The sequence below is a fragment of the Camelina sativa genome, chromosome 9, assembly GCF_000633955.1.
Source record: "Camelina sativa cultivar DH55 chromosome 9, Cs, whole genome shotgun sequence".
NCBI classification, from domain to species: domain Eukaryota; kingdom Viridiplantae; phylum Streptophyta; class Magnoliopsida; order Brassicales; family Brassicaceae; genus Camelina; species Camelina sativa.
In genome coordinates, this window is record NC_025693.1 from 4,323,100 (window position 1) to 4,349,458 (window position 26,359).

Sequence of the window (26,359 nt, forward strand, 5' to 3'; positions counted from 1 at the left end):
CCATCTAGAATTAATACTTTAGGAAAATAAATTGATATGAGAATATAATTGATTTTCCTGATAAAACCTTTTGATGAGCAAAATTATTTCTTGCAAAGAGATTTGATTTAATAATTTTGTGAACAATCTAAACCTGATTTTATTGCTGATTTTTAACCTAGAATTTTACAAAGAGATTTGGATTTTCTGGTTTTAAATTTAGATATTATTTAGAGTGAGAACTGATTTAATTTACAAAAGTGTTTAGAGTTCTAGATCTGTTCTTAATTGCTTGAATCCTATTTATTTTCTGATTTAATATTTCATAATTACCTGAGAAATTCTCTAGGCCTAACTTTTTGATCCCCTGAATTTACAACAGTTTTATTTTAAGATTTTGCATTTCTTTTATTTTAATTCAAAAATAATTTGTTTAGCATAATTATAAAACTCTATAATTTATTGTGTAGTTTTAAGTCCTTGTGGAATTCGACCCCTAAGTACTGCAATAATCTCTTAATTTGAGAGAGTAGCTCTAGGGTTTTAATTTGAGCATATCATTCCACATGCTCCGATTCAATGCTCTCCTCCGCATGACCTCGTCACGAACACGAAATTTAACTGTTGAGGTATTTACCTCAAAACATCAATCATAGTTGTCTTATTCTCCAATCTCAAGATTTTATTCACGATCATATGAATTTTCCCCACATGTGGAGCCTTTTCGTTGAGGAACTTACCGATAAGAAAATCCTCTCAAAGAGGTTTTGCCCCACTCAAAACCTCCTTCGGAACCACTACCCTTCCTTGCCCATCAACCTCTTCTACCACAAACTTTTGTTTCGTGAAAATATGCTTTTTAGCCGCCCGTAACCATTGTTTATCAGCCCCTACCCTCGGCCCTAAAACCCCTTTCTCTTGACTTGTTGTCTCCTCCCCCACCGCAGGGGAGACCTCCTGACTCCCCAAACTCGGATCCAAACTGTCACCCCCCTTCCGACACTAGACCTGCCCCAGTGGAGGCCGGAGCGGCCGCCGCCGGCAGCATACATGAAGAGTACGTGAGAAATCCTAAATCGCTTATTTTGTCGCCCTAGCCACGTCAGCAGAGTACTTATCCGCATTGTCCAAAGATACGAAGGGGGATAAACACTTCTCACTACAAGAATATGTTTCAATGTACTTAGTTTTGTGGTGGTTTAGGGTATTTCTCTTTTTAGAAATGAATTTGACATATACATCTGTTTATATAAAGGAATTATGGTGATGCCTAACTCCACAAGACCCCACTAATATATTATATGGTTGAATTGAAAACCAAACAGTACCATATTAAGAAATGAACACCATTTATCATACATAATTGAAAACAACATAATATATTGGGATGATGGTGATTGTGATGATGATGATGATGATGATGTTGTTGATTAAGCTTTGAGCACGTGGTCTTCCATGTCAACAACCATGCTTTTGAGGAGTCGCATGTAGCCGCCTGGTTCGGGGAACTCATCGTTGTGCTTCTCCCATATCATAGTGATTTTGCAGACGCAATCATCTTCTGACTTGGGTATAAATTGGAAGTCGATTTCATACACCTTGAACTGCTCCATCACGTGACCTTCCAGTCCAATTACCTTCAATGTCTTATTCTCATCGTCTATCTCTCTCTTCTCCTTGAATACCTCTTGCTTTCCATCTTTACACATATGTTTTCATGAGTTAAATTAACTTTGGCTCATACTAATATTTAATGATGATGCAATAAATTTCCAACATGCCACAAGTCAAACTTCTCACATGGATGAATATATATGCATGTTATTACGGTCCCATATCATTTTCTGTGTATTAATGTACCGTTTAAATAGTCGGTATAGAGATGTTGGGATATATAAATATCAGAAGATTTAAAATAATCCCTGAACATATGATAAGATATATTATATAATTTAATTGCAATTCCACTTAGTTTGAGAAGGAATCCCAAAACAAAACAGGTATTACCCAATGTGAAGTTCCAAATCTTGATGCCTCCGTGAGAGTCCCATTCGCCATCGTGAACAGTAACACCTTGGATGAGGTGGCCGACAACGTCGGGGAAGAGATAATTCTCGTTCCTATACCTCTTGTAGTGTTTCTCCGCCGTTCCTTTCAACGGTACCTCTGTCACGTATGTTCCCGACGTCGCCATTTTTCTCTCTCGCTCTTGTTTTAAAGCTTCCACTTGTACTTTGTATTTTGTTTTGTTTTGCTTGATGTAATAACACTTGTTGTCGCGCGCCTTGGTTTATATAGAGAACCTGATGGTAAAAAACATGGTTTCTACGTTTCTATCAATCATTTGATAGTGCATGCTAGGTAGAAGCCTTATCTTCTTGATTTTGTCGACGTACACCATTTAGTGAAGCATTAATTTTGGGGGTCATACCAAGTCGAACCTTGTCCAGTTGGTTTTGTTACCGGTTTAGCCTTTAATGCTTGAGGCCAAGTGTTCGACTCGTATTTGGTACCAAAAAAGTGCCCCTCTCTCTCTCTCTCTCTTTCTCCTCCACAAAATCATGACGTCGTTGTCACATTGCTGCATAATATCGGGGGTCATAGAAGTGAACTTTCTTTATTTGGTAAACTAATCTGGCCGACCACGTTATTAAATTGGGTAGTTGGCCCTTTATTCTTTAGAAGATAAATGCCCCAAACAAAATTTTTTCTTTTTCTTTTGGAACATAGTAATATATAGATCTATATAACGGATATGAGGGCTACACCAATAGCGTTACCCCTCTCCATACACGTGTCTGAGTATTGAATGGAGCTGAAACGGTTCCATACGTTCGTATCAATAGTTCTAGCCAGTTTGGTATGAAAATGGGAGTCTCTCTATGACATTTTGCATTACGCTCTCTCCACAAACTATGAACCGTAGCTTGGAATACATACCTTATAACGTGAATGTATTGTTGGCTGAGTGGCGTCACGTAATAGAGGAGTGATTGAGCTCCAGTTTGCTGTATAACTAACGGGTTTGAAGATGATCTCTTGTCTCCACTCTTTCTCCACAAAAAATGCAGCTTACTCGAACTCCCACGTCTCAGTTTCTAACTCTGTCTCCAGTTACTAAATGATCATGAATATAGCCAAGTTAGGAATAAGTACCGTCGAGTGGAGAAAGAGAACCATACTGCTTTCAGTGCTTTGTACCAGTCATATATCAGATTGATTACTCGTATCAGATTCCTAACTATATATGAAAACTCTATTTATAATAGCAAACCAATTTTCATGTCTAAATTTTTCTTAATGAATGTAAAATTATATTCAACCCTAAAAAAAGTTCTTAGGTACATTATATGCAGCTTTTTGCCCAAAGAAAATTGAAAAAGCTAAACTTTTTAATCTAACAGATGATATTTTTTTAATTATTATTTCACCTAACTGTTTAGATTTATTAATGATCTCAAAAATTGTAAAAAAAAAATCTTCCAACAATTGTGTTTCTTCGTTATCGTATCCTCATTTTTCAATGTTTGCACCTATTATTTTCTACACATTTTGTTTCATACCTCTTTATTTCATATCTCTTTGTTTATAATTCATTCTAAAGATTGAACTTGTTAGACGGCAACACACGGGCTTATGTATAATTTCAAATGACTATTTTTAATAAATTAAAGATTGAACTTGTTAGACGAAATTTAAAGTTATAAGCATTAGTCTATTACATATTACCCTTGTCGAATGACAATAGTGACTCGTTAAAAATAGTCTTTCGAAAGACATATATACTGTGTTTTTTTAAGTTAGAAATAAAAAATAAATTAACATACATATAAACAGGAAAATTTCGTAAGGGAAAGTGATGGAGACTAACTGCCGTTAACTCCACAAGACCCCAATTAAAAACCAAACAGTACCATGCATTAGAAATGAAACACGATTTATCATACATAACTGAAAATACCATAATATATAGCGAATAGGGATGACGGTGATTATGATGATGATGCATTGATGATTGATTAAGCTTTGAGGACATGGTCTTCCATGTCAACAACCATGCTCTTGAGGAGTTGCATGTAGCTGCCTGGTTCGGGGAATTGATCGTTGCGCTTCTCCCATATCAAAGTGATTTTGCAGACGCAATCGTTTTCAGACTTGGGTATAAATTCTAAGTGGAATTCATACACCTTGAGCTGCTCCATTACGTGACCTTCCAGTCCAATAACCTTCAGTGTCTTATTCTCATCCTCAATCTCTCTCCTCTCCTTGAATACCTCTTGCTTTCAATCTTTACATCATCAATTAAATTAAATTTGGGTTATATTCATTTGTAATGATGCAATTTATTTCCAACATGCCACTAGTCAAATTTCTCACGAACATGGATGAATATTTATGCATGCATGTTATTACGGTCCAATATCAATTTCTATAAATTAATTTACGGTTTACATAGGTGATGTTGGGATCGGATATCAACCCACGTCACATATGAGAAGATTAGAAAATTCATTTTATTTAGTAATCCCCAAAAAACAAAAAAAGTTATACCCAAAGTGTAGTTCCAAATCTTGATGCCTCCGTGAGAGTCCCATTCGCCATCGTGAACAGTAACACCTTGGGTGATGTGGCTGATAGCGTCAGGGAAGAGATGGTTTTCGTTCCTATACCTCTTGTAGTGTTTCTCCGCCGTTCCTTTCAATGGTACCTCTGTCACATATGTTCCCGACGTCGCCATATCTCTCTCTCTCTCTCTCTCCCCCTCTCTTGTTTTAAGGCTCCCACTTGTATTTTGTACTGTGTTTTGTTTTGGTTGATAATACTTGTTGTCGGGCATCTTGGTTTATATAGAGAACCTACGGTAAAAAACATGGCTTCTACGTTTCTTTTAATCATTTGGTAGTGCGTGCTAGACGCCTTCTCTTCTTCATTTTCCAACCTATACCATTTAGTGAAAGTTAATATTGGTGGTCATACCAAATCGTATTTGGTACCAAAAAGATTGGTTATGTTACGGGTTTAGCCCTTAATGCTTGAGGCCGAGTGTTCGACTCGTATTTGGTACCAAAAAGGTGCCCATCTCTCTTTCTCTCTTTCTCTTCCACAAAATCATGACGTCGTTGTCACATTGCTGCATAATATTAGGGATCGTATAGTAGAAGTGAGTTTTGTTTATTTGGTAAACTAATCCCGGACTGGCCGACTACGTAGTCTACGTTATTAAAGTGGGGAGTTGGCCTCTATTCTTTCGAAGATAAATCATGCCCCAAGGCCCAAACACAATCTTTTTTTTAATGGAATGTAAAAGTTAAAAGTTATTCACTAAAGATTGTTTGTGGACACAATCGACAACAAATATGAATCTTGAGAGTTGAAGTTTTTGGACTCAAAAGGAAATCTTAGTTAATTAGAAAAAGAGTAATAAATCTATATAACGGATATGAGGGGTAAACCAATAGCGTTGCCCCTCTCCATTCACCGTGCCCGAGTGTTGAATGGAGCTGAAGCCGTTCCATACGTTATTAATTTCTTGCCATGTTTGGTATGTAGAATGGGAGTCTCTCCGTAACATTTTGCATTACGCTCTCTTCACAAACTGTGAACCGTTGCTTGGAATTTATACATACCATATATAACGTGAATGTATGTATAATGTATTGTTGGCTGAGTGGCGTCAAGTAATTTCTTGCCATGTATAATGTATGTATACGTTATTAATTTCTTGCCATGTTTGGTATGTAGAATGGGAGTCTCTCCGTAACATTTTGCATTACGCTCTCTTCACAAACTGTGAACCGTTGCTTGGAATTTATACATACCATATATAACGTGAATGTATGTATAATGTATTGTTGGCTGAGTGGCGTCAAGTAATTTCTTGCCATGTATAATGTATGTATACGTTATTAATTTCTTGCCATGTTTGGTATGTAGAATGGGAGTCTCTCCGTAACATTTTGCATTACGCTCTCTTCACAAACTGTGAACCGTTGCTTGGAATTTATACATACCATATATAACGTGAATGTATGTATAATGTATTGTTGGCTGAGTGGCGTCAAGTAATTTCTTGCCATGTATAATGTATGTATACGTTATTAATTTCTTGCCATGTTTGGTATGTAGAATGGGAGTCTCTCCGTAACATTTTGCATTACGCTCTCTTCACAAACTGTGAACCGTTGCTTGGAATTTATACATACCATATATAACGTGAATGTATGTATAATGTATTGTTGGCTGAGTGGCGTCAAGTAATTTCTTGCCATGTATAATGTATGTATACGTTATTAATTTCTTGCCATGTTTGGTATGTAGAATGGGAGTCTCTCCGTAACATTTTGCATTACGCTCTCTTCACAAACTGTGAACCGTTGCTTGGAATTTATACATACCATATATAACGTGAATGTATGTATAATGTATTGTTGGCTGAGTGGCGTCAAGTAATTTCTTGCCATGTATAATGTATGTATACGTTATTAATTTCTTGCCATGTTTGGTATGTAGAATGGGAGTCTCTCCGTAACATTTTGCATTACGCTCTCTTCACAAACTGTGAACCGTTGCTTGGAATTTATACATACCATATATAACGTGAATGTATGTATAATGTATTGTTGGCTGAGTGGCGTCAAGTAATTTCTTGCCATGTATAATGTATGTATACGTTATTAATTTCTTGCCATGTTTGGTATGTAGAATGGGAGTCTCTCCGTAACATTTTGCATTACGCTCTCTTCACAAACTGTGAACCGTTGCTTGGAATTTATACATACCATATATAACGTGAATGTATGTATAATGTATTGTTGGCTGAGTGGCGTCAAGTAATTTCTTGCCATGTATAATGTATGTATACGTTATTAATTTCTTGCCATGTTTGGTATGTAGAATGGGAGTCTCTCCGTAACATTTTGCATTACGCTCTCTTCACAAACTGTGAACCGTTGCTTGGAATTTATACATACCATATATAACGTGAATGTATGTATAATGTATTGTTGGCTGAGTGGCGTCAAGTAATTTCTTGCCATGTATAATGTATGTATACGTTATTAATTTCTTGCCATGTTTGGTATGTAGAATGGGAGTCTCTCCGTAACATTTTGCATTACGCTCTCTTCACAAACTGTGAACCGTTGCTTGGAATTTATACATACCATATATAACGTGAATGTATGTATAATGTATTGTTGGCTGAGTGGCGTCAAGTAATTTCTTGCCATGTATAATGTATGTATACGTTATTAATTTCTTGCCATGTTTGGTATGTAGAATGGGAGTCTCTCCGTAACATTTTGCATTACGCTCTCTTCACAAACTGTGAACCGTTGCTTGGAATTTATACATACCATATATAACGTGAATGTATGTATAATGTATTGTTGGCTGAGTGGCGTCAAGTAATTTCTTGCCATGTATAATGTATGTATACGTTATTAATTTCTTGCCATGTTTGGTATGTAGAATGGGAGTCTCTCCGTAACATTTTGCATTACGCTCTCTTCACAAACTGTGAACCGTTGCTTGGAATTTATACATACCATATATAACGTGAATGTATGTATAATGTATTGTTGGCTGAGTGGCGTCAAGTAATTTCTTGCCATGTATAATGTATGTATACGTTATTAATTTCTTGCCATGTTTGGTATGTAGAATGGGAGTCTCTCCGTAACATTTTGCATTACGCTCTCTTCACAAACTGTGAACCGTTGCTTGGAATTTATACATACCATATATAACGTGAATGTATGTATAATGTATTGTTGGCTGAGTGGCGTCAAGTAATTTCTTGCCATGTATAATGTATGTATACGTTATTAATTTCTTGCCATGTTTGGTATGTAGAATGGGAGTCTCTCCGTAACATTTTGCATTACGCTCTCTTCACAAACTGTGAACCGTTGCTTGGAATTTATACATACCATATATAACGTGAATGTATGTATAATGTATTGTTGGCTGAGTGGCGTCAAGTAATTTCTTGCCATGTATAATGTATGTATACGTTATTAATTTCTTGCCATGTTTGGTATGTAGAATGGGAGTCTCTCCGTAACATTTTGCATTACGCTCTCTTCACAAACTGTGAACCGTTGCTTGGAATTTATACATACCATATATAACGTGAATGTATGTATAATGTATTGTTGGCTGAGTGGCGTCAAGTAATTTCTTGCCATGTATAATGTATGTATACGTTATTAATTTCTTGCCATGTTTGGTATGTAGAATGGGAGTCTCTCCGTAACATTTTGCATTACGCTCTCTTCACAAACTGTGAACCGTTGCTTGGAATTTATACATACCATATATAACGTGAATGTATGTATAATGTATTGTTGGCTGAGTGGCGTCAAGTAATTTCTTGCCATGTATAATGTATGTATACGTTATTAATTTCTTGCCATGTTTGGTATGTAGAATGGGAGTCTCTCCGTAACATTTTGCATTACGCTCTCTTCACAAACTGTGAACCGTTGCTTGGAATTTATACATACCATATATAACGTGAATGTATGTATAATGTATTGTTGGCTGAGTGGCGTCAAGTAATTTCTTGCCATGTATAATGTATGTATACGTTATTAATTTCTTGCCATGTTTGGTATGTAGAATGGGAGTCTCTCCGTAACATTTTGCATTACGCTCTCTTCACAAACTGTGAACCGTTGCTTGGAATTTATACATACCATATATAACGTGAATGTATGTATAATGTATTGTTGGCTGAGTGGCGTCAAGTAATTTCTTGCCATGTATAATGTATGTATACGTTATTAATTTCTTGCCATGTTTGGTATGTAGAATGGGAGTCTCTCCGTAACATTTTGCATTACGCTCTCTTCACAAACTGTGAACCGTTGCTTGGAATTTATACATACCATATATAACGTGAATGTATGTATAATGTATTGTTGGCTGAGTGGCGTCAAGTAATTTCTTGCCATGTATAATGTATGTATACGTTATTAATTTCTTGCCATGTTTGGTATGTAGAATGGGAGTCTCTCCGTAACATTTTGCATTACGCTCTCTTCACAAACTGTGAACCGTTGCTTGGAATTTATACATACCATATATAACGTGAATGTATGTATAATGTATTGTTGGCTGAGTGGCGTCAAGTAATTTCTTGCCATGTATAATGTATGTATACGTTATTAATTTCTTGCCATGTTTGGTATGTAGAATGGGAGTCTCTCCGTAACATTTTGCATTACGCTCTCTTCACAAACTGTGAACCGTTGCTTGGAATTTATACATACCATATATAACGTGAATGTATGTATAATGTATTGTTGGCTGAGTGGCGTCAAGTAATAGAGAAGTGAATTAGCTCCATTTTGCTGTATAACTAACGGTTTTGGAATAATGCTTCTAGTTAGGGATAGCCAAACCTGAGAAGAGTAAGTACAAGACAAAAAAATAGATGATCTCTTGCAGTGGCGGATCCAGCCAAAGTTTAGATCAGGTGCAAACAGAGCAAAAATTAGCTATTGGGGGATTTGAACCTTTCACCTCTTGAAATATGGGGTGCATTCATTACCACTAGACCACAGATATCAACAATGTTAGTATAAAATCAAATATTTTTTATATTTCATCTGGTGCAGTTGCACTCCCTCCCACCTATGTGGATCCGCCCCTGATCTCTTGTCTCCACTTTTTATCCACAAAAAACGCAGTTTGCATGAAATCCCACGTCTTAGTTTCTAAGGGCATTGCCATCAAAGGATTTAAACAAAGTATCTTAAAACATATCTTATTCTTAATTTTGGAAAAAAATGAAATTAAGAACTTCTTAAGAAACTTAGATATTTCATGGGTCCATTGAAGGTTGTTAAATTTGAGGTTCTTAAAAATATATATATATATATATATATATATTTTTATTGTAAATTATTATGGTAATTTGTTTAAATTCATAAGACTTGTATACTTTAAAAAAACTTAAAAATATTGCATTCAATAAAAATTTAAACAAACATTACATAAAAGCATATTAAAAATAGATTATGAAATGATTAATTTTAATATTGATTTGTGCCAAACTTTTCCCATATAATTTGTGCCAAACTATTTATTTTAATAGGCCTTCTGTTGACTGTAAATGGACCAAAACTCAAATGGCTGTACTTATCTAGAAAGGAAAAAAGAAAGAACACAAATTGCAATACATCTTTTGTTCTCCACGCCAATCAAGCAAAGCCTGTTTCCAATACAGCACATAAGCAAAATGCAACATAAGAATACACTCTTGTTTCAAACCAAAATGCTGACTAATAACTCCATCCCCTCAAAAAAAAAACAAAGTTATGATCTTATTATACTTTTATGTTCTTTCCCAAATCAGAGTAAAATTCTTACTTTGTATGAACAAAGAATCTAACTCTGTTACACGAAGAAGACACCGGGGGGTATTTAAAAGGCGCATATACTCATGATTCAGGTACTGGGACTGGCGCTGGAGGTTTGAGAAGTGGCTGCAGAGCTTTTACAACTATACTCATATTTGGTCTAAACTCAGATTCGTATTGCACACACAATGCTGCCACCGCTGCTAGCTGCGTTGCCACATTACAGATTCAAAAGGTTCAGATAATATTTGCCTGTTTATAGAAACAATGGTATGTCAGAGATGTTCTTAATGAGAGATTATAGAAACAATGGTATGTCAGAGACGTGTGGAACAGCCTGTTTGTCGAATATTCATAGAAACATTAGTGAATGTAGCCAATTATATCAGAGATGTTCGTAATGAGAGATTAGTCATATACTTTATAAGCAGAAAAAGAATAAAGAGTTTAGACCTCACATAAACCAGACCAAAACAACGAAAGCTTTCTTCTTTTCCATATGAGTGACACAAAAGATGCTATTAAAATTTCCAATAAAACATTCCTATAGCTATTTCCAACAACAGCCATTGAACATAAAGCTTTCACAGTTGTACCATATAGCCATAAAGCTTTCATAATTGCAATACTTATTCCATTTTTTATAAAGACTTTGAATCCTACTCATAGATACAGAGTTTCCCAAGTAAAGATTTTGAACCCTACTCATAATACAAGGTCATATACAGATATACTATTTGTGAAAGAATTTGCTTATCAGAAATCTGAAATATAGACCAGGAAACAATCTGACTAAAAACTGCATGATCAACTCGAGTTTCAAAGGGGAAGCACTAATATGAAAGAAGGTGACTTACACTTAAAATTCCTAATAAGTTGGATGTCACAGTCACCGCAAGAGCAAGAGCAGCATTGCCACCAGCAAGCTGAATTGGCAATTTTTTATAAGTCAGTGGAGATCGCAAGAAAACAAATTATACATAAGAAAACAAGATTTTTGATTCATGGGCATATGATTTCGCCAGATTCAAATGCAAATTCACCACCAAAACTTCAAATTCATTCACTAGTCTAAATCGATCCGGTACCGAACCAAACACATATCAAAATAGGAGTTTTTTAGTAACAGATTTGGAATTCAGCAAAACAACACAGAAGAAAAGAAAGTGGGGAGGGGGACATACGACGGGATTGCATTCATTGAGAAGAGAAGGGTTGTCTTTAAGGAGCCGCTGCAAGCAATAAGATCGCCGCGAGAGCACAATCGTGAATTGTGGTGGGTCTAGCTGATCTCAGCCGTTGTCCACCACCGCCTTGTCAGTTAATTTCTTCTTCTTCTTCAATCCCACCACCGCCTTGTCGGTTCATGTCTTCTTCTTCTTCTGTCGATTAAAGGAGAGAGACGAGAGAGACGAGAGAGAAGAGAGAGACATATAATTAACAAAAAAAATAAAAGAAAAATTTTATTTTTCTCCCACTCAATCAGAAACTGACACAGCCAAGTTTCTAAACATACCAAAAACATCTTAGCTAAAAAACGATTCTAAACTAAATTATACAAAAACAATTAAATTTAATCACATGTAATACTTTAGAAACTCTTAAGATGCTGCTTACATCCTTTGATGGATTTGCCCTAAGACACAACTCGAGCAAAGCAAATTTCTTTTCTTTTTTTTCCTAAAATCCTATGGTTTCCAAGCAAATCAGACAGAGCAAAGCAAGTTTTATTACCCTTCCATCTAATTATCTTTGTTTCGTTTCATTTACAATGAGGGATTTTGATCAATCAACGATCACAAAATGAGAGATTCTGCTTTTGTTCTTTCTCTGTAAAAATCTAACAATGAAGATTCTGTCTGTACCATGAATCCAACAAACTGTAAACTGTATCTTCTTCGCTTTTAAGGACCACCATACGATAGCATTTGACTATGGCTTCCTGCATTGTATAGACTCAACTGATATATCGCTTTCGATACAAGTTCTCTCAACTCCATGTTCTGCAAACCCGCCAACCGTTCTGCACCTTCAAGCACCGTCAAAACCTTTGCTTGTTCCAGTTGTCCATGGTTACTAGCATTTATCGAAAGGTAACAAAGCAGGGCTAGACACTGTAGCTGCATTTGCTGCTCGAAGTTCCTTATCAGTTTCATAAGTAACGGGATCGCCCCATATTCGATGATGTTCTTAGAGTGCTGTGAGCAGAGGAAGTTCTCGGGACAGACAAATTTCTGCAACGAAATTACAGCTGTTATCGCCACTTCTTGATTGCTACTACCGAGTTTCTCGACCAATGGCTCGATCATTCTAGTTTCTCTCGCAGGGAATGTCCGCGCCAATGACCCGATAGATTGAATCGCTGGGATTTTCAGGATCGGGCTATCAACATCTTTGATTAGCCATAACATCTGGTCAATAACAGCTTTAGCAGCCGGGGAATTAGTCTTGAAAGCTGCTCGTCTAAGGTCAGCGTTCGACTCTGCAGCAGCTGTTATCTCCATAAGAGTCATCAAACAATTGTACTGCAATTCACCAACTTCTTTTTCCACAATCTTGGCCAAAGAAAGCAACCCTTTCGTTTCCGTAATCCTCCTACTATTCGCTACATTCCCTCTAGCAAGCATCCACAGAGCTTCCGCACAACTAACCTTAAGCTCAAGTTTCACCTCAGGATTCTCATTATCCCTATCTTTCTTAAAATTCCCTGTTCTACTCCCACTACCACCAATGTCACGATACACACTCGACTTAGAACTCTTAAACGGCTTATAAACTTTCAAAGAAGGATCTCTCTCAATATCTTTGTTCATCTGAACAAGAGAGTGAATACTACTATGCTTACTCAAATGAAGATCATCAACAAACACATCCAAAGAAAGCAACGTAACTAGAGGCTTAATCACACTCTGCCTAGCGAACTCATCTTGAGCAATAGGATCATGCTCAGCCATTCTTGCAACCAATGTAGCTACCTTAATCTGAACTCTAACAGAAGAATCACCAAGAACCTGAACAAGAATAGGAACACCGAGTTCATTAACAATAGACCTAACCTTATCCTCATCACAAGCCAATAACCCTAACGCCGTAGCCGCCGCGATTTGCCCCTCCGCCGATGAACTCTCCTTTAAAAGCCTAAGCAACGGAGCAACACCGCCTTCGTCAACAATAATCTTCTTATTCCGATCATTATCTCCGGCAAGAGAACCGAGCTGATTCGCCGCGTCAATCTTATCCACCAGTTTCCCCATCTGTACCGACGCAACCAAAGACCAAACCCAAGGCAAAATCGGATCATTCGTAGCGATCGGAGGAAGCGAAATCACAATCCCACCACCACCGAAACTTCCGTCACCGTCGGAATCGAACACACTCAGAATCCATTTCACATCGCCGTTGGAAGATTCTAAAAGGTTAACCACTTTGCGAAAATCGCCAGCGTTGATGATAGTACAAACCCGCCGGATCAGATTATGTCTCCTACACTTGCGAACGAGAGCTAAACCTCGCTCTAGATTCTTCTTAACATCGACGATGACTCTACGAATCGGCCGGTCGTAAACCGGTTGAGGAGAACCGGAGACGAATCGAGCGAGCGTTCTAAGCATTTGAGCGAGACGATCTACTTGTTTACCTACCTCACCACACTCTGTTTTGAACGATTCAGCTTCATCCACCGCTACACGGAGTCGCTCCGCCGTGAGTATTAAACTCGAGAGCTCGTCTCCAATTCGACTCTCTTCTTCCATTTAAGAGTCGCTCTTCGTCCCAGCTCCTCTCTCTCTCTCGATTACTAGGGTTTTTTTTTCTCAAAATTGAAGCTGGTGGTGGTGGCTAGTGTGGCTTCTTAACATCGTCTTCGCCATTGTTAAGTCAAGTCAACTAGTCAAGTCCGTTTTTTCTTTTTCTTTTTTCTTTGCTTTTTTTTTCTACGGTTTCTTTCTGATTTTGACGGCGCGTGAAGTGCACGGCTTACGTGTGTTGTTTCCTTTTTAAGTAATAAATAATTTAATGTGTGTGGGGAAAGACTAAATACAATATATAGAATTAAGAAGCGTTATTGAAGTTAATTTTAGGGGTCATTCATTAGTTCGAGATTTAACAAACATTCTTGGTAGTGTCATTTTTAGGAATTGGGCATATTGTTGTTCTATGCGATAAGTTTATATGTTGCTTATGTAATACACAAAAAAAAAAAAAAAAAATCTAGGAAAAAGTGTGTAGGTTTAGGTTTATAATCATTGCTATGATGTTATCAAGTTGCTGCATGTGGCGTTCTGCTTGTGAGTGGTTGATTCTAGATTTTCAAATAGGCCTGGTGGAGTTTTCAATATACTTCGTGGGCTTAACCCTTAAAGGAAACAAAAAAACAAAACTTTGCGTGGGTTTAGTTTTTGCTGCTAGTGGGCATATAGTTCAGCCCATACTCATGGTTCAGTCATTATGGAGGGAAGCTATAATGACTAATAAAAAGTAGAAACTATAAACTCCTAAGACGGTCTACCTAAGCTTTAAAACATCTAATCGGAATTCAACATGTCACTAATTAACATTTTTAAAATTTTCAGAATTTTCTATATTAAGATATTTTTTAAACGACCAATTAGGATTTGACATGCCATTGATTAACATTTTTAAAATTTCCAAAATTTTTTTAAAAAGAAAAATTTTAAATTTATGGAAATAAAAGAACTATGTACAATATCCCACATCGGCTAGAAATTTTTTAGACAATGATTCATAACCATTATAAATAAGATTAATATGCTTAAACAACAAATGAGCAGCAAAGCTTGATTTATCACGCGTCCAAGTTTAAAAGTTTTATTCGGTTTGATCCAGTTTTTTATCTGATCAAATTAAAACTTCAAAAAGTTTCAAAAAAATATTATAATATTTAAAATTTCTAAAAGTTTAAATATTATAAATATTTAAAATTTTTAAAAGTTTAAATATTATAAATATTGAAACTTTTAAAAGTTTTTAGCTTTTAAAAAGTTTTTAAATTTATAATTTTTAAATTTAAACAGTTTCAAAATATTATAAATATTGAAACTTCTTAAAAGGTTCAAATATTATATTTCGAACCTTTTAAAAGTTTAAAATATTATTAATATTCAAACTTCTAAAAGTCTTAGCTTTTAAAAGGTTTTCAAATATTATAATTTTAAAATTTTAAAAATTTCTTAACATTTAAAAGGTTTTTAAAAAATTATAATTTATTAATTTTAAAATTTTAAAATATTATATATATTGAAACTTGAAAATTTTAAAAGGTTCAAATATTAAAATTATTTAAACTTCATAGAATGTTTTAAAACATTACAATTACTTAACTTCCATAAAAATTTTAAGACATTATATCTTCATATATTGTACATAGTATTTAAAATAAAAGTAGAAACTTCTAAGGCTGTCCACTTAGGATTTAAAACATCCAATCGAAATTCGACATCTCACAAAATTAACATTTTTTAAATTTCCAGAATTTTCTATATTAAGATATTTTTAAAACGACCAATCTCGATAAGACAACTCAATATTTAACATTTTTGAAATTATGTTAAATTTCTAATTTAAAATACTTATAAATAACTGTATTTACAACGTCCCACATCGGCTAGAAAATTTTAGACAACGGCTGAAAACCATTATAAATAAGACTAATATGCTTTCAACTATGAATGAGCACGAAGCTTAATTTATCATGCGTCCAAATCTATTTTTTTTTTAAAGTTTAAAATATTATAATTATTAAAACTTTTAAAAAGTTCAAATATTAGAAGTATTAAAAGTTTATAGGATGTTTAAAAATATTATAAATACCTCCATAGAAAGTTTAACATATTATAAATATTTAAACTCTATAAGAAGTTTAAGTATTATTAAAATTTAACTCTCAAAAATTTAAAACATGTTTTTATGTATGACTTTATAGATGACTGATATTATTTATGTAAAATTATCTTTTGGGTCAAAGGAAGAAGGATTGAGATCGCTAAATCTTTATTTGATGTTGTTTGAGTTAATTTTTGAGGTTTAAAGAAGAATGATCGATGACAAGCACAAATGTTTTATTAGCTATACATGTGTTCATATTACTTTTTCTACAAGTAATTTGCAATTTTGTAATATTAAGGATTTTTGTTTGAAAAGTTTCAATACGTCTGGATCTCAAACCGAGTAAGTATACATGTGAAAGTATCAATTATTGGGTGCATGTAGTGACTAAGCTGGTCTGTAAAATTGCACAAATTTTACAAGATAAGAGGCAATGATTTTGGTATTAGAGTTTGATGGGTAAACATGTTGTGTGGCAGTCTAAAAAAAGGTTTTAAATGATTATTTAGCGGAAGAATATGATGAAGCTGATGAGGAAGAGGAAGAAGATGAGTATAATGAAGAACCAGACGGTAAAAGTAACGATGATATTTATCATAAAAATTTGACAATAAAAATGATGAGAAAGAATATGAAGAGTAAGAAAACAATGAAAATTAAATCACGAAGTCATAGATGGTGGTGGTCAATTAAATATAAGAAAACAAGATTAATTCATGATTATAAAAATATTTTGTTTGTCTGATGGTCAAAGAAACGGTTTAGGATATGCTAGATCACCAGTTCGATCTGCCTCGCCTGGACGTCCAATTAATTTAATGATTCTTTTGATCAGATTTGAATTTTTAACACAAGTGACTTTTATATTTTGAAAAGTAAAATTTTTACCAATCAATTTTAATTAAAATGTTTATATAAGCTAATATTTCATAACTTTATCAATCATATATAATTTTTACAAAAATATATCAAATAAACCCACGCGTAGCGTGGGTTCAAAACCTAGTTAGTAGAAGGCATGGAGAAGTTCCAATTTCATCATCTTAACTGATTTGTGGATTAGATAAACAAGTCTGAAAGAGAATATCCTTTTTTCTAGGTCTGGGAATTCGGGTACCCGTTCGGGTTTGGATCGGGTATTTCGGATTTTCGGGTTTTTGGGTTTAGAGGTATAGGACCCGTTTGAGTCAAAAGCTATAATATACCCGAACCGAACCCGATCCAAATCCGAAAGTCTAGAAATACCCGAACGGATCCTATACTTCTAAACCCGAAAACCCGAAAATCCAAAATAACCGAACCGAACCTGAATAGGTATCCGAATGCCCAGGCCTACTTTGGAGAAAGATAAAACATAGATTTTTCTTCTTTGGAGTTGGTTAAAAGGAAAAGGCGTATGATTGCCTTTCATCTAACTCATGTTTAAAAGAAACATATATACTTGTTTTTACCATAACTAGATTTGTCAACTTCTTGAACCCTACTTAAGCCTTAAGATAAAAAAAATCTTGGGTTTAGGTTTGCTCGTAGTGGGGATTTTAGTTCAGCCCATATTCTTAATCAACTTTTGGAAATATTGAGAACTAATCATTTATGGGTGTTTTCTTCATGGAAGAAATGTAAGTACTCTGCATCATCAGAGCCGGTGCAAATATTTGAAGGGCTACAACAAGCGGGGGAAAAATATTTCGGCCACTCTGTTGAAATTTGAAAAAAAAAGAATGAATAAAAAAAACTATGAAAGCAATTTTGCAACTTCATAAGGTGAACCACTAGATTTAGACAATTTTTAGAAATTGAGGGTCATCATAGCTTGTGGCAACTATGATGGACTCCAACTCTTAGAGCATGTTTATCCCACATACTGTGGGTATGTCTTTAAATAAAAAATTCAAAAAAAATGAAAAAGTTGAGGAAGAAGAGAGATACCGAGTCTAGCAGCAGACCCTCGGAGACACCCATCTGATCTTCTCCCACTTATGTGTCACAATGTGATTGGTTCAACTTTAAAAAGAAAATAACTAATTAAATTAAATAATTTTATTGTATTAAAATATTAATAAAATAAATCTGAGATACCAATTTTAAAGGATGTGGAATAAACATGCTCTTAGGAATTATGGAAATCACGCAAATTTTTGAGTTTGGTAGCTCGGAATTGGTGTTTCTTCTTCTGGTTCCGTTTTGGATTTTCGTTTTCCTCTATTGTTGTGTTGTTATTGTCTGTTTGTTCTGTAGATTTTTTTTTTTTTTCTGCTACTTGTTTTCTCTGTAACTTCTGTCACAAACTTTGAAAATGGTATAAATGTTTCACATTGATACCCAAAAAAAAACTGTAAAGAGGAAAAGGGAAAAAAAATTATTTGATGGATATATTATAGCTTTTGAGAAAGACGAAACATAATTTGTAGTTGGTTAAAAGGAAAAAGGCCAATGATTGACTTTTTTTTTTAACTCATGTAGGGTTTTTAAGTCTCTAAAATTAATTTATTAACTAGGATATATCCCGTGCTTAAAGCACGGTCAACATTTTTTTTAAAAATTATAATATAATAATTAAAATTATTGTTTTTTTAAGTTATTTTGTTTGAGATAATATTTATTTAAAATTTTTATGTAAATCTAATAGTCTTTTTGAATACTAATTATTTTAGAATATTATAGTATTTTATTTTAATATTATAATATTTACTTATGAAAAATATTATAGTACAAATATATATAAGCTAGGAGTACAAATATGAAATATTAGCTTAAATATTATAGTATTCAAAACATATTAGCTTATATTAAATTTTATATTTGTACTTCTCAACATTAGCTTAAATATTATAGTATTTTATTTTAATATTTTGTAAATAAAATAAAATAAAGATGATAGGAGAATCATAATTTGAAAACTTAACAAAATCTTCGAATTTAGTTATTAAAAATAATTGTATTGTATACTTGGATATAAATTCTTAGTTTTTAAAATTCTGATTGGTTTATATATTTTTTTTAAAATTAATTAGTAATTTCGTCCATAATTTATTAGAGAGAGAAAATTATTTTTTAGATTTTTTAATATTTGATTCGTAAGTGTTTTTTATTTTTAATTAATTATATTTATTTAAATTAGTTAATTAAACTTAATTATTTTTTTCTAATGGCAATTGAATGTAATATTTTACACATTTTAAGGTTAGTTTTATATTTGTACTTCTCAATTAATATAGTAGGATTAACATGCATACTCTCCCGACAAAGTTTACTAATTAATCGATAACCATATGTCAATTCATATAATTAACAAGATTTGTCTATGACTTATGTCTTCAAAACAACAAATTTATTTTCTTGCTATACTACATACTATAAAAACAGCATCACGATTTCTTATTCAAGATGGTTAAAATTTTAACATAAATATAAATATAAGAAAAAATGATTAAATATATATATATATATATATATATATAGACTAGTAGTTTTACTTGACTCAAGTTTTAATAAAAAAAAAAAAAATACTGACACATAAGTATCATTAAATAATATGACCAAAACAAAACACATGTGGACGTAATTCAACCAAAATGTCACTATAATTTGATTAACACAGCGATATTTTTCCAACATGTAGCAATTTTTTTATTAAATGCTAGTTGCTATATTAGTTTTTTTTATTACTTGATTGCTATACAACTCTGATTTTTCTTAAAGCATCTTTTTGTCAAAACACATCAACTAGTCTTTTCTATATAATTCATGAATGATTAAACCCAAAGATCCTCACTCGTTGGTCTTTATATAGTCTTTGACCTCCTTTAATCTCTCCACATCTTTCTCTCTCTCTCTCTCAAGATGGTAAAAGACAAAAATNTAGATTTTTTAATATTTGATTCGTAAGTGTTTTTTATTTTTAATTAATTATATTTATTTAAATTAGTTAATTAAACTTAATTATTTTTTTCTAATGGCAATTGAATGTAATATTTTACACATTTTAAGGTTAGTTTTATATTTGTACTTCTCAATTAATATAGTAGGATTAACATGCATACTCTCCCGACAAAGTTTACTAATTAATCGATAACCATATGTCAATTCATATAATTAACAAGATTTGTCTATGACTTATGTCTTCAAAACAACAAATTTATTTTCTTGCTATACTACATACTATAAAAACAGCATCACGATTTCTTATTCAAGATGGTTAAAATTTTAACATAAATATAAATATAAGAAAAAATGATTAAATATATATATATATATATATATATATAGACTAGTAGTTTTACTTGACTCAAGTTTTAATAAAAAAAAAAAAAATACTGACACATAAGTATCATTAAATAATATGACCAAAACAAAACACATGTGGATGTAATTCAACCAAAATGTCACTATAATTTGATTAACACAGCGATATTTTTCCAACATGTAGCAATTTTTTTATTAAATGCTAGTTGCTATGTATTAGTTTTTTTTATTTGTTTATTACTTGATTGCTATACAAGTCTGATTTTTCTTAAAGCATCTTTTTGTCAAAACATATCAACTATTTATTTCTATATAATTCATGAATGATTAAACCCAAAGATCCTCACTCGTTGGTCTTTATATAGTCTTTGACCTCCTTTAATCTCTCCACATCTTTCTTTCTCTCTCTCTCTCAAGATGGTAAAAGACAAAAATCTCACGGAGACACTTCTCTCTACGGCGGAAGAACGTCCTGATCTTCCTTTCTCACCGGCCGATGATATACCTCCGATCACCACCGTTGGTGGCTTCGTTAGGGAGTTTAACGTGGAGACCAAGAAGCTATGGTACTTAGCCGGCCCCGCCATTTTCACGTCGATGAACCAATATTCTCTCGGCGCTGTTACTCAGGTTTTCGCCGGTCACATCAACACCATCTCTCTTGCCGCCGTCTCCGTCGAAAACTCAGTCATCGCCGGCTTCTCATTCGGGATCATGGTAAGTTACATTCTTAGCTCGTCGTTTAACATGTGTAGTTTGTATTTATCATTTCAAGATTTTTTTCCTTTTTTCTTATTCAAGATTATGTTTTGTTTCACTCAATTTTAAAATACTTAAATATTCACAAGATCCAAGAATTGGGCTATATTCGTATTTTACATTTTTATACGAAAAATATTATCATTTAAATTTTGGTCTAGGATATAAAATACAAAGACAAATGAATCCGTGACTATTTGGTTTGTTGTCAAAGTATTTTTTTATATTAAAAAGACCATTTCTCTTCAGTTAAAATATAGTTTTAAATCTTTTTTTATACTTTTATATTTATATTTTGAAAGAATTTTCCTCTGTTTTGTAACTTTTGTTCTGAATTGTAATGTGTGCGTGAAACATATAACTAGCTTGGAATGGGAAGTGCGTTAGAAACGCTATGTGGACAAGCGTTTGGAGCGGGGAAATTGTCAATGCTTGGCGTTTACTTACAACGATCATGGGTAATCCTAAACGTGACCGCTCTTATCCTCACTCTCCTTTACATTTTCGCGGCCCCAATCCTCGCGTTCATCGGCCAAACGGCCGCGATCTCTAGCGCCGCCGGGATATTTTCCATCTACATGATCCCTCAAATCTTTGCTTACGCCGTTAACTTCCCAACTGCTAAGTTCTTGCAATCGCAAAGCAAGATCATGGTCATGGCCGCGATCTCGGCTGTTGCACTTGTTGTACACGTGCCCCTCACGTGGTTTGTCATTGAGAGACTCCAGTGGGGTATGCCGGGTCTAGCCGTCGTGCTTAACCTCTCGTGGTGGTTAATTGTCACGGCTCAGCTCGTGTACATTTTTAGTGGTACGTGTGGTGAAGCTTGGTCTGGTTTATCGTGGGAGGCTTTTCATAATTTGTGGAGTTTCGTTAGATTGTCTTTGGCTTCTGCTGTTATGCTCTGGTGAGTCTATAACCAAACCCTACTTGATGCTTTTTTTCTTTTTTTTTCTTTTCTGGTTATATTATTTATATTGTTAATTTGATAGAGGTTTTTACTTTGAAGTTTGGAGGTATGGTACTTTATGGCAATCATATTATTTGCTGGATATTTGAAGGATGCTGAAGTCTCCGTAGCCGCCCTCTCCATCTGGTAAATTTATTTATGTTTTTGGTATTTTTACAAGTACGTTTTTTATTTTTAAAAGTAATTTAAGGTTTAAGATTCCTTGTCTGATTTGTTCAGTTTCTTTATTTTTAAATGTTATCATCAAGAATCTCTAGGAATTAGCACTGTGATCCGTCGTGCGTAGTAGACTTAATCGTTATTGTCGTCGACTAGATTATTCGTTGGTGGGTGGTCTTGGGCAGTGAAAACCCTAGCTACGTTAAATAATTTGCTGCATTAATATTATTCTTCTTCTTCTTTTTTTTTTTTTCTTTTTTTTTTTCTTTTTTTCTGCAACAATTTGTTTTTAGTCATATAGTTAGTTGTATAAATTACACCCAAAAAGACCAATATAAAGCTAAAATCGACTGTCAAATGTGTATTTACTATGTTTTTGCTCAACATTATTTTTTCATGAGAGTGTAGTAGTGTACATATTTGACCAGCTGGTTCAATCAATATAAAAGTTATATATAATAAAATTAAAAGAATTATAGTAGTTGATAATTTTTCCTTAGTCTGACCCCACTATACTTTAATTCAACACATGTATAGTAATTGTTATTGCTGTCAAAAACAAATTATAGTACTAATTATTTATTGTTAAATCTTTATATTATGTACTCTGAAAACATAATTACTGTATTTTGGTCCACCACTATACGTCTAAACCTTTTTTTTTTTTGGGTAACGATATGGAAAATGAAGCATGAATATATTGGGATGGACGGCAATGATTGCCATTGGGATGAACACCGCCGTAAGGTAAACACGTGCAAAAGTCGAACCACCCCTTTTGTCTAAACCTCTCTCTTTGGTATATATATATACTAAAAACAATTAATCTCGAAATGGTGTAGTGTGAGAGTGTCTAATGAATTAGGAGCTAACCATCCAAGAACCGCGAAGTTCTCACTACTGGTAGCAGTGATAACATCGACGCTGATAGGATTCATTGTATCAATGGTTCTACTCATCTTTAGAGACCAATATCCATCTCTTTTTGTGAAAGACGAACAAGTCATCATTCTTGTTAAAGAACTCACGCCAATACTTGCACTTTCCATTGTCATCAACAACGTCCAACCTGTCTTATCAGGTAATCTCAATTTATTTAACACAAAACATCAAATCTTGTTCCATATACGATTTGAAACAATCTCAGTTTTTATCTTAATTAGATCATAGTTGGTCCTTTGGCTTAAAAAAAACCTTGATTTCTTTTATATTGTTACCATTATTGCATCTCAATTGAAATCTCTAAATCAAATAAACTAATGAAGAAAATTAAAAATAATGAGAGAGAAGTGAGAAGAAGTTTTTGTTTAAGAACCTTTGGTAACTAAACTAGAAACCCATTTAACATTTGTCATTTACTTATTAGTTTAATTTTTGGTTTGAAATTAAAATTAAAACTAAGATATCATTATTTTAATGTTTAGATATTCACAAGAGTTTCTAAACTAATGGACATGCTCTAACGTTTAAAATAGAATTTGGATCGCGTTAGGTTTGATTAGTTTCCGTTTTATACCTACTTCTATTTGAATGAGTCTGTAGGTTTGATTTGATACTGTTTAGCTAGATAGGAAAAATGTTACAGAAACTCGATAAGACTTTGGTTATGTAAGAAGCTTCTTTTATAAATTTGATGGCATTATATGGTAATAAACTGAAATATCAGGTGTGGCTGTGGGAGCTGGATGGCAAGCTGTGGTGGCGTACGTTAACATCGCCTGTTATTACTTGTTTGGAATCCCATTTGGTCTATTATTAGGATACTCGTTTAAATTTGGTGTAACGGTAATTTATGAAACTCAAATCTTTTATCATTATACAAATCTTTGAATTTATTAAAAAAACATAACTAACAAGACCGATAATGCAAAAAATCTTTGATGTGTTAGGGAATTTGGTGCGGGATGTTGACGGGAACAGTGGTTCAGACAATAGTCTTAACATGGATGATCTGCAAAACGAATTGGGACACAGAGGTAAGTAATTAAAAAAAAAAAAAAAGAATATCAAATATCAATCGATATATGCATGTCTAAACTCGAGCCTTCAAAGTTCTAATGCATGCAACCAATATATGTGTTATATAATTATGTAGGCTTCAATGGCTGAGGACAGGATAAAAGAATGGGGAGGAGAAGCATCTGAAATAAAGCAACTCATAAACTAAAAAAAAGAGATCATAGGCCGGCCAAGTTATTCAAATCACATTTTAGTTTTAAAATCAAAGAAACTCTTTCTTCACCTTTGTATTTTGGTAACAGTAGGGTCCTGTATTTGTTTTGGCTATTAACTCTTTGTTAGAGAGATTAAGTCTAATAATAAGGCGCTAGATTATGTTTCATGAATTGAAAAGGACAACTGTACAACAATCATATCAGATTGACACTTCCGATTTATTGAGCATGAATTAGGTTCATCTATATTTCCTACCTACACATTTAGGTATTATTTTTGTTATTAATGTTATGTGCCGACAAATACAAATTGGAAATTAATTCTCAGTAGTTTACCTTTGAACAAACCAGTATGAGAGAATATATCTATTGATTCTGTTGGTTTCATCAGTGACTATATTAAGACAAGGCTCATGTTCACCTTGGAGACTTGGTTCAAATTGCATTGCATATAACTTATCCGCTCATTGGATTTGTGTTATAACTTATAAGTCTGTCTACTAATGTGCACTCCACACGTTGATACACTAAAGTTAAATCTAATAATTAGGACTTCTTAATTTATAAAACGAATTGTCCTTTGATAATTAATTGTTTCTTCATATTTATTGTTGGTATTAATTTTAGACTTGCACCAACCAAGTGTCTGTCCAGGCCAGTGGCCACCAATGCCATTTACAATATTTATTGTTGGATTTACTTTTATACTCGTACCAACACCAGTGTCTGGACAATGCCATTTCCACATTTTTTAGCTTAGCTTAAGATTGTTTCCATCACTTTACTTCCTCTTGTTATATATTACATGTTCTGTGACTTGTGGTCTTTCATAGTGTGAGGTGCTCATCCACACTCGAACATGATAGTTTCCCAGTTTTTGGTAGTTTGAGATTTACCTGTTATCAAGTATGATTATGTTCAACGAGATGTTAAAACAACCAATTTAGGTAGTAAGAAGATTATGATTTATGAATGTAACTATGAAGAGATATATAACACATAATCAAGTATACAACGTTATATATTTCCGTCAAATACTTTATATACAATGAAATACGATTTCGTCTGCTTACAAATTAATACATGAAATCAAAATATAATTTCAAGACATGTTGAAGAAACATTACCAAACCATAATTGAAAGAGAGATGAAAAACGTTTCTTCCTGTCTTCTACTTATCTTTGTAAGATGAGTGCTGCTCCAACCAAACCAAACCACAGTGTCAAAGCAAGCCAAAAGACTCGGTTCTTCTCCATACCAACCACCGGTCGCCAAACCAAGAGCTTCCCTAGAAAGTCGTCTTGACTCGAGTTGAGCTGATTCGTAGTCGATTCATTCATTCGCCGCTCCTTATCTCTGTCCTTGTCAGTCCATGTCACTGCATAGCTGTGCACACAAACACAATGACCATTTCAAGTGATGTCAATACATTCATCATCCATGAGAAGTCAATTGCTTTTACCTGTCATAACTTGAACCGATCATGGGAATAGTAACCATTTCCTCCTGAGATATCTTAAGCTTAGGAGCTTGCAAGATATACCGAAGCTCAGAAGCTTGACGACGGATACCAGGACTAGGGTGTTTCTTCTCTAATTGCTGATAAAGATCAATGCAATCAGCGTGGCGATTATTAGCTTCATATGCCATAGCTAACCAAATTTGAATCTGGCCAAATCAATCAATCCCCCACAACCAGAGAACATTAGCAATCACACCAAATTCCAAAAACCAAAAAAACAACAAGTACCTAAAACTGGTGTTGTTTTAAACCAACCTCACCACCAAAGAGTGTTGGCCTTGGGATAATCGTAAGAGCTCCTTCAAGAAACTCGATTGCTCGTCCATACATGCCTTTACC

General features: G+C 33.8%; 4 protein-coding genes and 1 pseudogene across 6 annotated transcripts in view; 1 reads left to right on the forward strand and 4 right to left on the reverse strand.

The window, feature by feature from the left end:
* On the reverse strand, positions 1,230-2,293 carry LOC104710442 (MLP-like protein 328). Its single transcript, XM_010427051.2, has 2 exons — positions 1,987-2,293; positions 1,230-1,678 (listed from the first exon to the last, which is right to left on the reverse strand). The coding sequence occupies exons 1-2, from the start codon at positions 2,171-2,173 to the stop codon at positions 1,410-1,412; spliced, it is 456 nt and encodes a 151-aa protein (XP_010425353.1). The 5' UTR covers positions 2,174-2,293; the 3' UTR covers positions 1,230-1,409.
* LOC104710443 lies at positions 3,999-4,717 on the reverse strand (annotated as a pseudogene).
* Positions 10,109-14,240, reverse strand: LOC104710444. Of its 2 annotated transcripts, XM_019230420.1 has the most exons (4): positions 11,531-14,240; positions 11,204-11,272; positions 10,357-10,598; positions 10,109-10,198 (listed from the first exon to the last, which is right to left on the reverse strand). In XM_019230420.1, the coding sequence occupies exon 1, from the start codon at positions 14,096-14,098 to the stop codon at positions 12,251-12,253; it is 1,848 nt and encodes a 615-aa protein (XP_019085965.1). In that variant the 5' UTR covers positions 14,099-14,240; the 3' UTR covers positions 10,109-10,198; positions 10,357-10,598; positions 11,204-11,272; positions 11,531-12,250. The 2 variants fall into 2 exon arrangements, with proteins under 2 accessions (XP_019085965.1, XP_010425355.1); XM_010427053.2 differs by having other exon boundaries at positions 10,143-10,598.
* Positions 20,763-24,668, forward strand: LOC104710445 (protein DETOXIFICATION 29). The gene is made up of 8 exons (XM_010427054.2): positions 20,763-21,152; positions 21,560-22,101; positions 22,204-22,290; positions 23,014-23,070; positions 23,166-23,404; positions 23,990-24,108; positions 24,213-24,299; positions 24,419-24,668. The coding sequence occupies exons 1-8, from the start codon at positions 20,853-20,855 to the stop codon at positions 24,488-24,490; spliced, it is 1,503 nt and encodes a 500-aa protein (XP_010425356.1). The 5' UTR covers positions 20,763-20,852; the 3' UTR covers positions 24,491-24,668.
* The window catches only part of LOC104710446, a 2,638-nt gene continuing 1,769 nt past the window's right edge, over positions 25,491-26,359 (reverse strand). Inside the window, exons 3-5 of one of the 2 annotated variants that reach the window (XM_019230412.1) lie at positions 26,276-26,352; positions 25,961-26,166; positions 25,491-25,884 (exon numbers count right to left, since the gene is read on the reverse strand). In XM_019230412.1, coding sequence (XP_019085957.1) covers positions 25,674-25,884; positions 25,961-26,166; positions 26,276-26,352 — 494 coding nt within the window. In that variant the 3' untranslated portion in view covers positions 25,491-25,673. The remainder of the gene's footprint in view (positions 25,885-25,960; positions 26,167-26,275; positions 26,353-26,359) is intronic. The other variant, XM_010427056.2, reaches the window with a different exon arrangement.

What these genes read in the sequence shown, in the direction of transcription:
- LOC104710442 (XM_010427051.2), bottom strand. Translation starts at nt 2,173, where the DNA reads ATGGCGACGTCGGGAACATACGTGACAGAGGTACCGTTGAAAGGAACG. An exon ending in GATTTGGAACTTCACATTGG is followed by an intron (nt 1,679 to 1,986) that starts GTAATACCTGTT and finishes ATATGTGTAAAG; the next exon opens with ATGGAAAGCAAGAGGTATTC.
- LOC104710444 (XM_019230420.1), bottom strand. Translation starts at nt 14,098, where the DNA reads ATGGAAGAAGAGAGTCGAATTGGAGACGAGCTCTCGAGTTTAATACTC.
- LOC104710445 (XM_010427054.2), top strand. Translation starts at nt 20,853, where the DNA reads ATGGTAAAAGACAAAAATCTCACGGAGACACTTCTCTCTACGGCGGAA. An exon ending in GCTTCTGCTGTTATGCTCTG is followed by an intron (nt 22,102 to 22,203) that starts GTGAGTCTATAA and finishes TTTACTTTGAAG; the next exon opens with TTTGGAGGTATGGTACTTTA. An exon ending in CGTTTAAATTTGGTGTAACG is followed by an intron (nt 24,109 to 24,212) that starts GTAATTTATGAA and finishes TTGATGTGTTAG; the next exon opens with GGAATTTGGTGCGGGATGTT.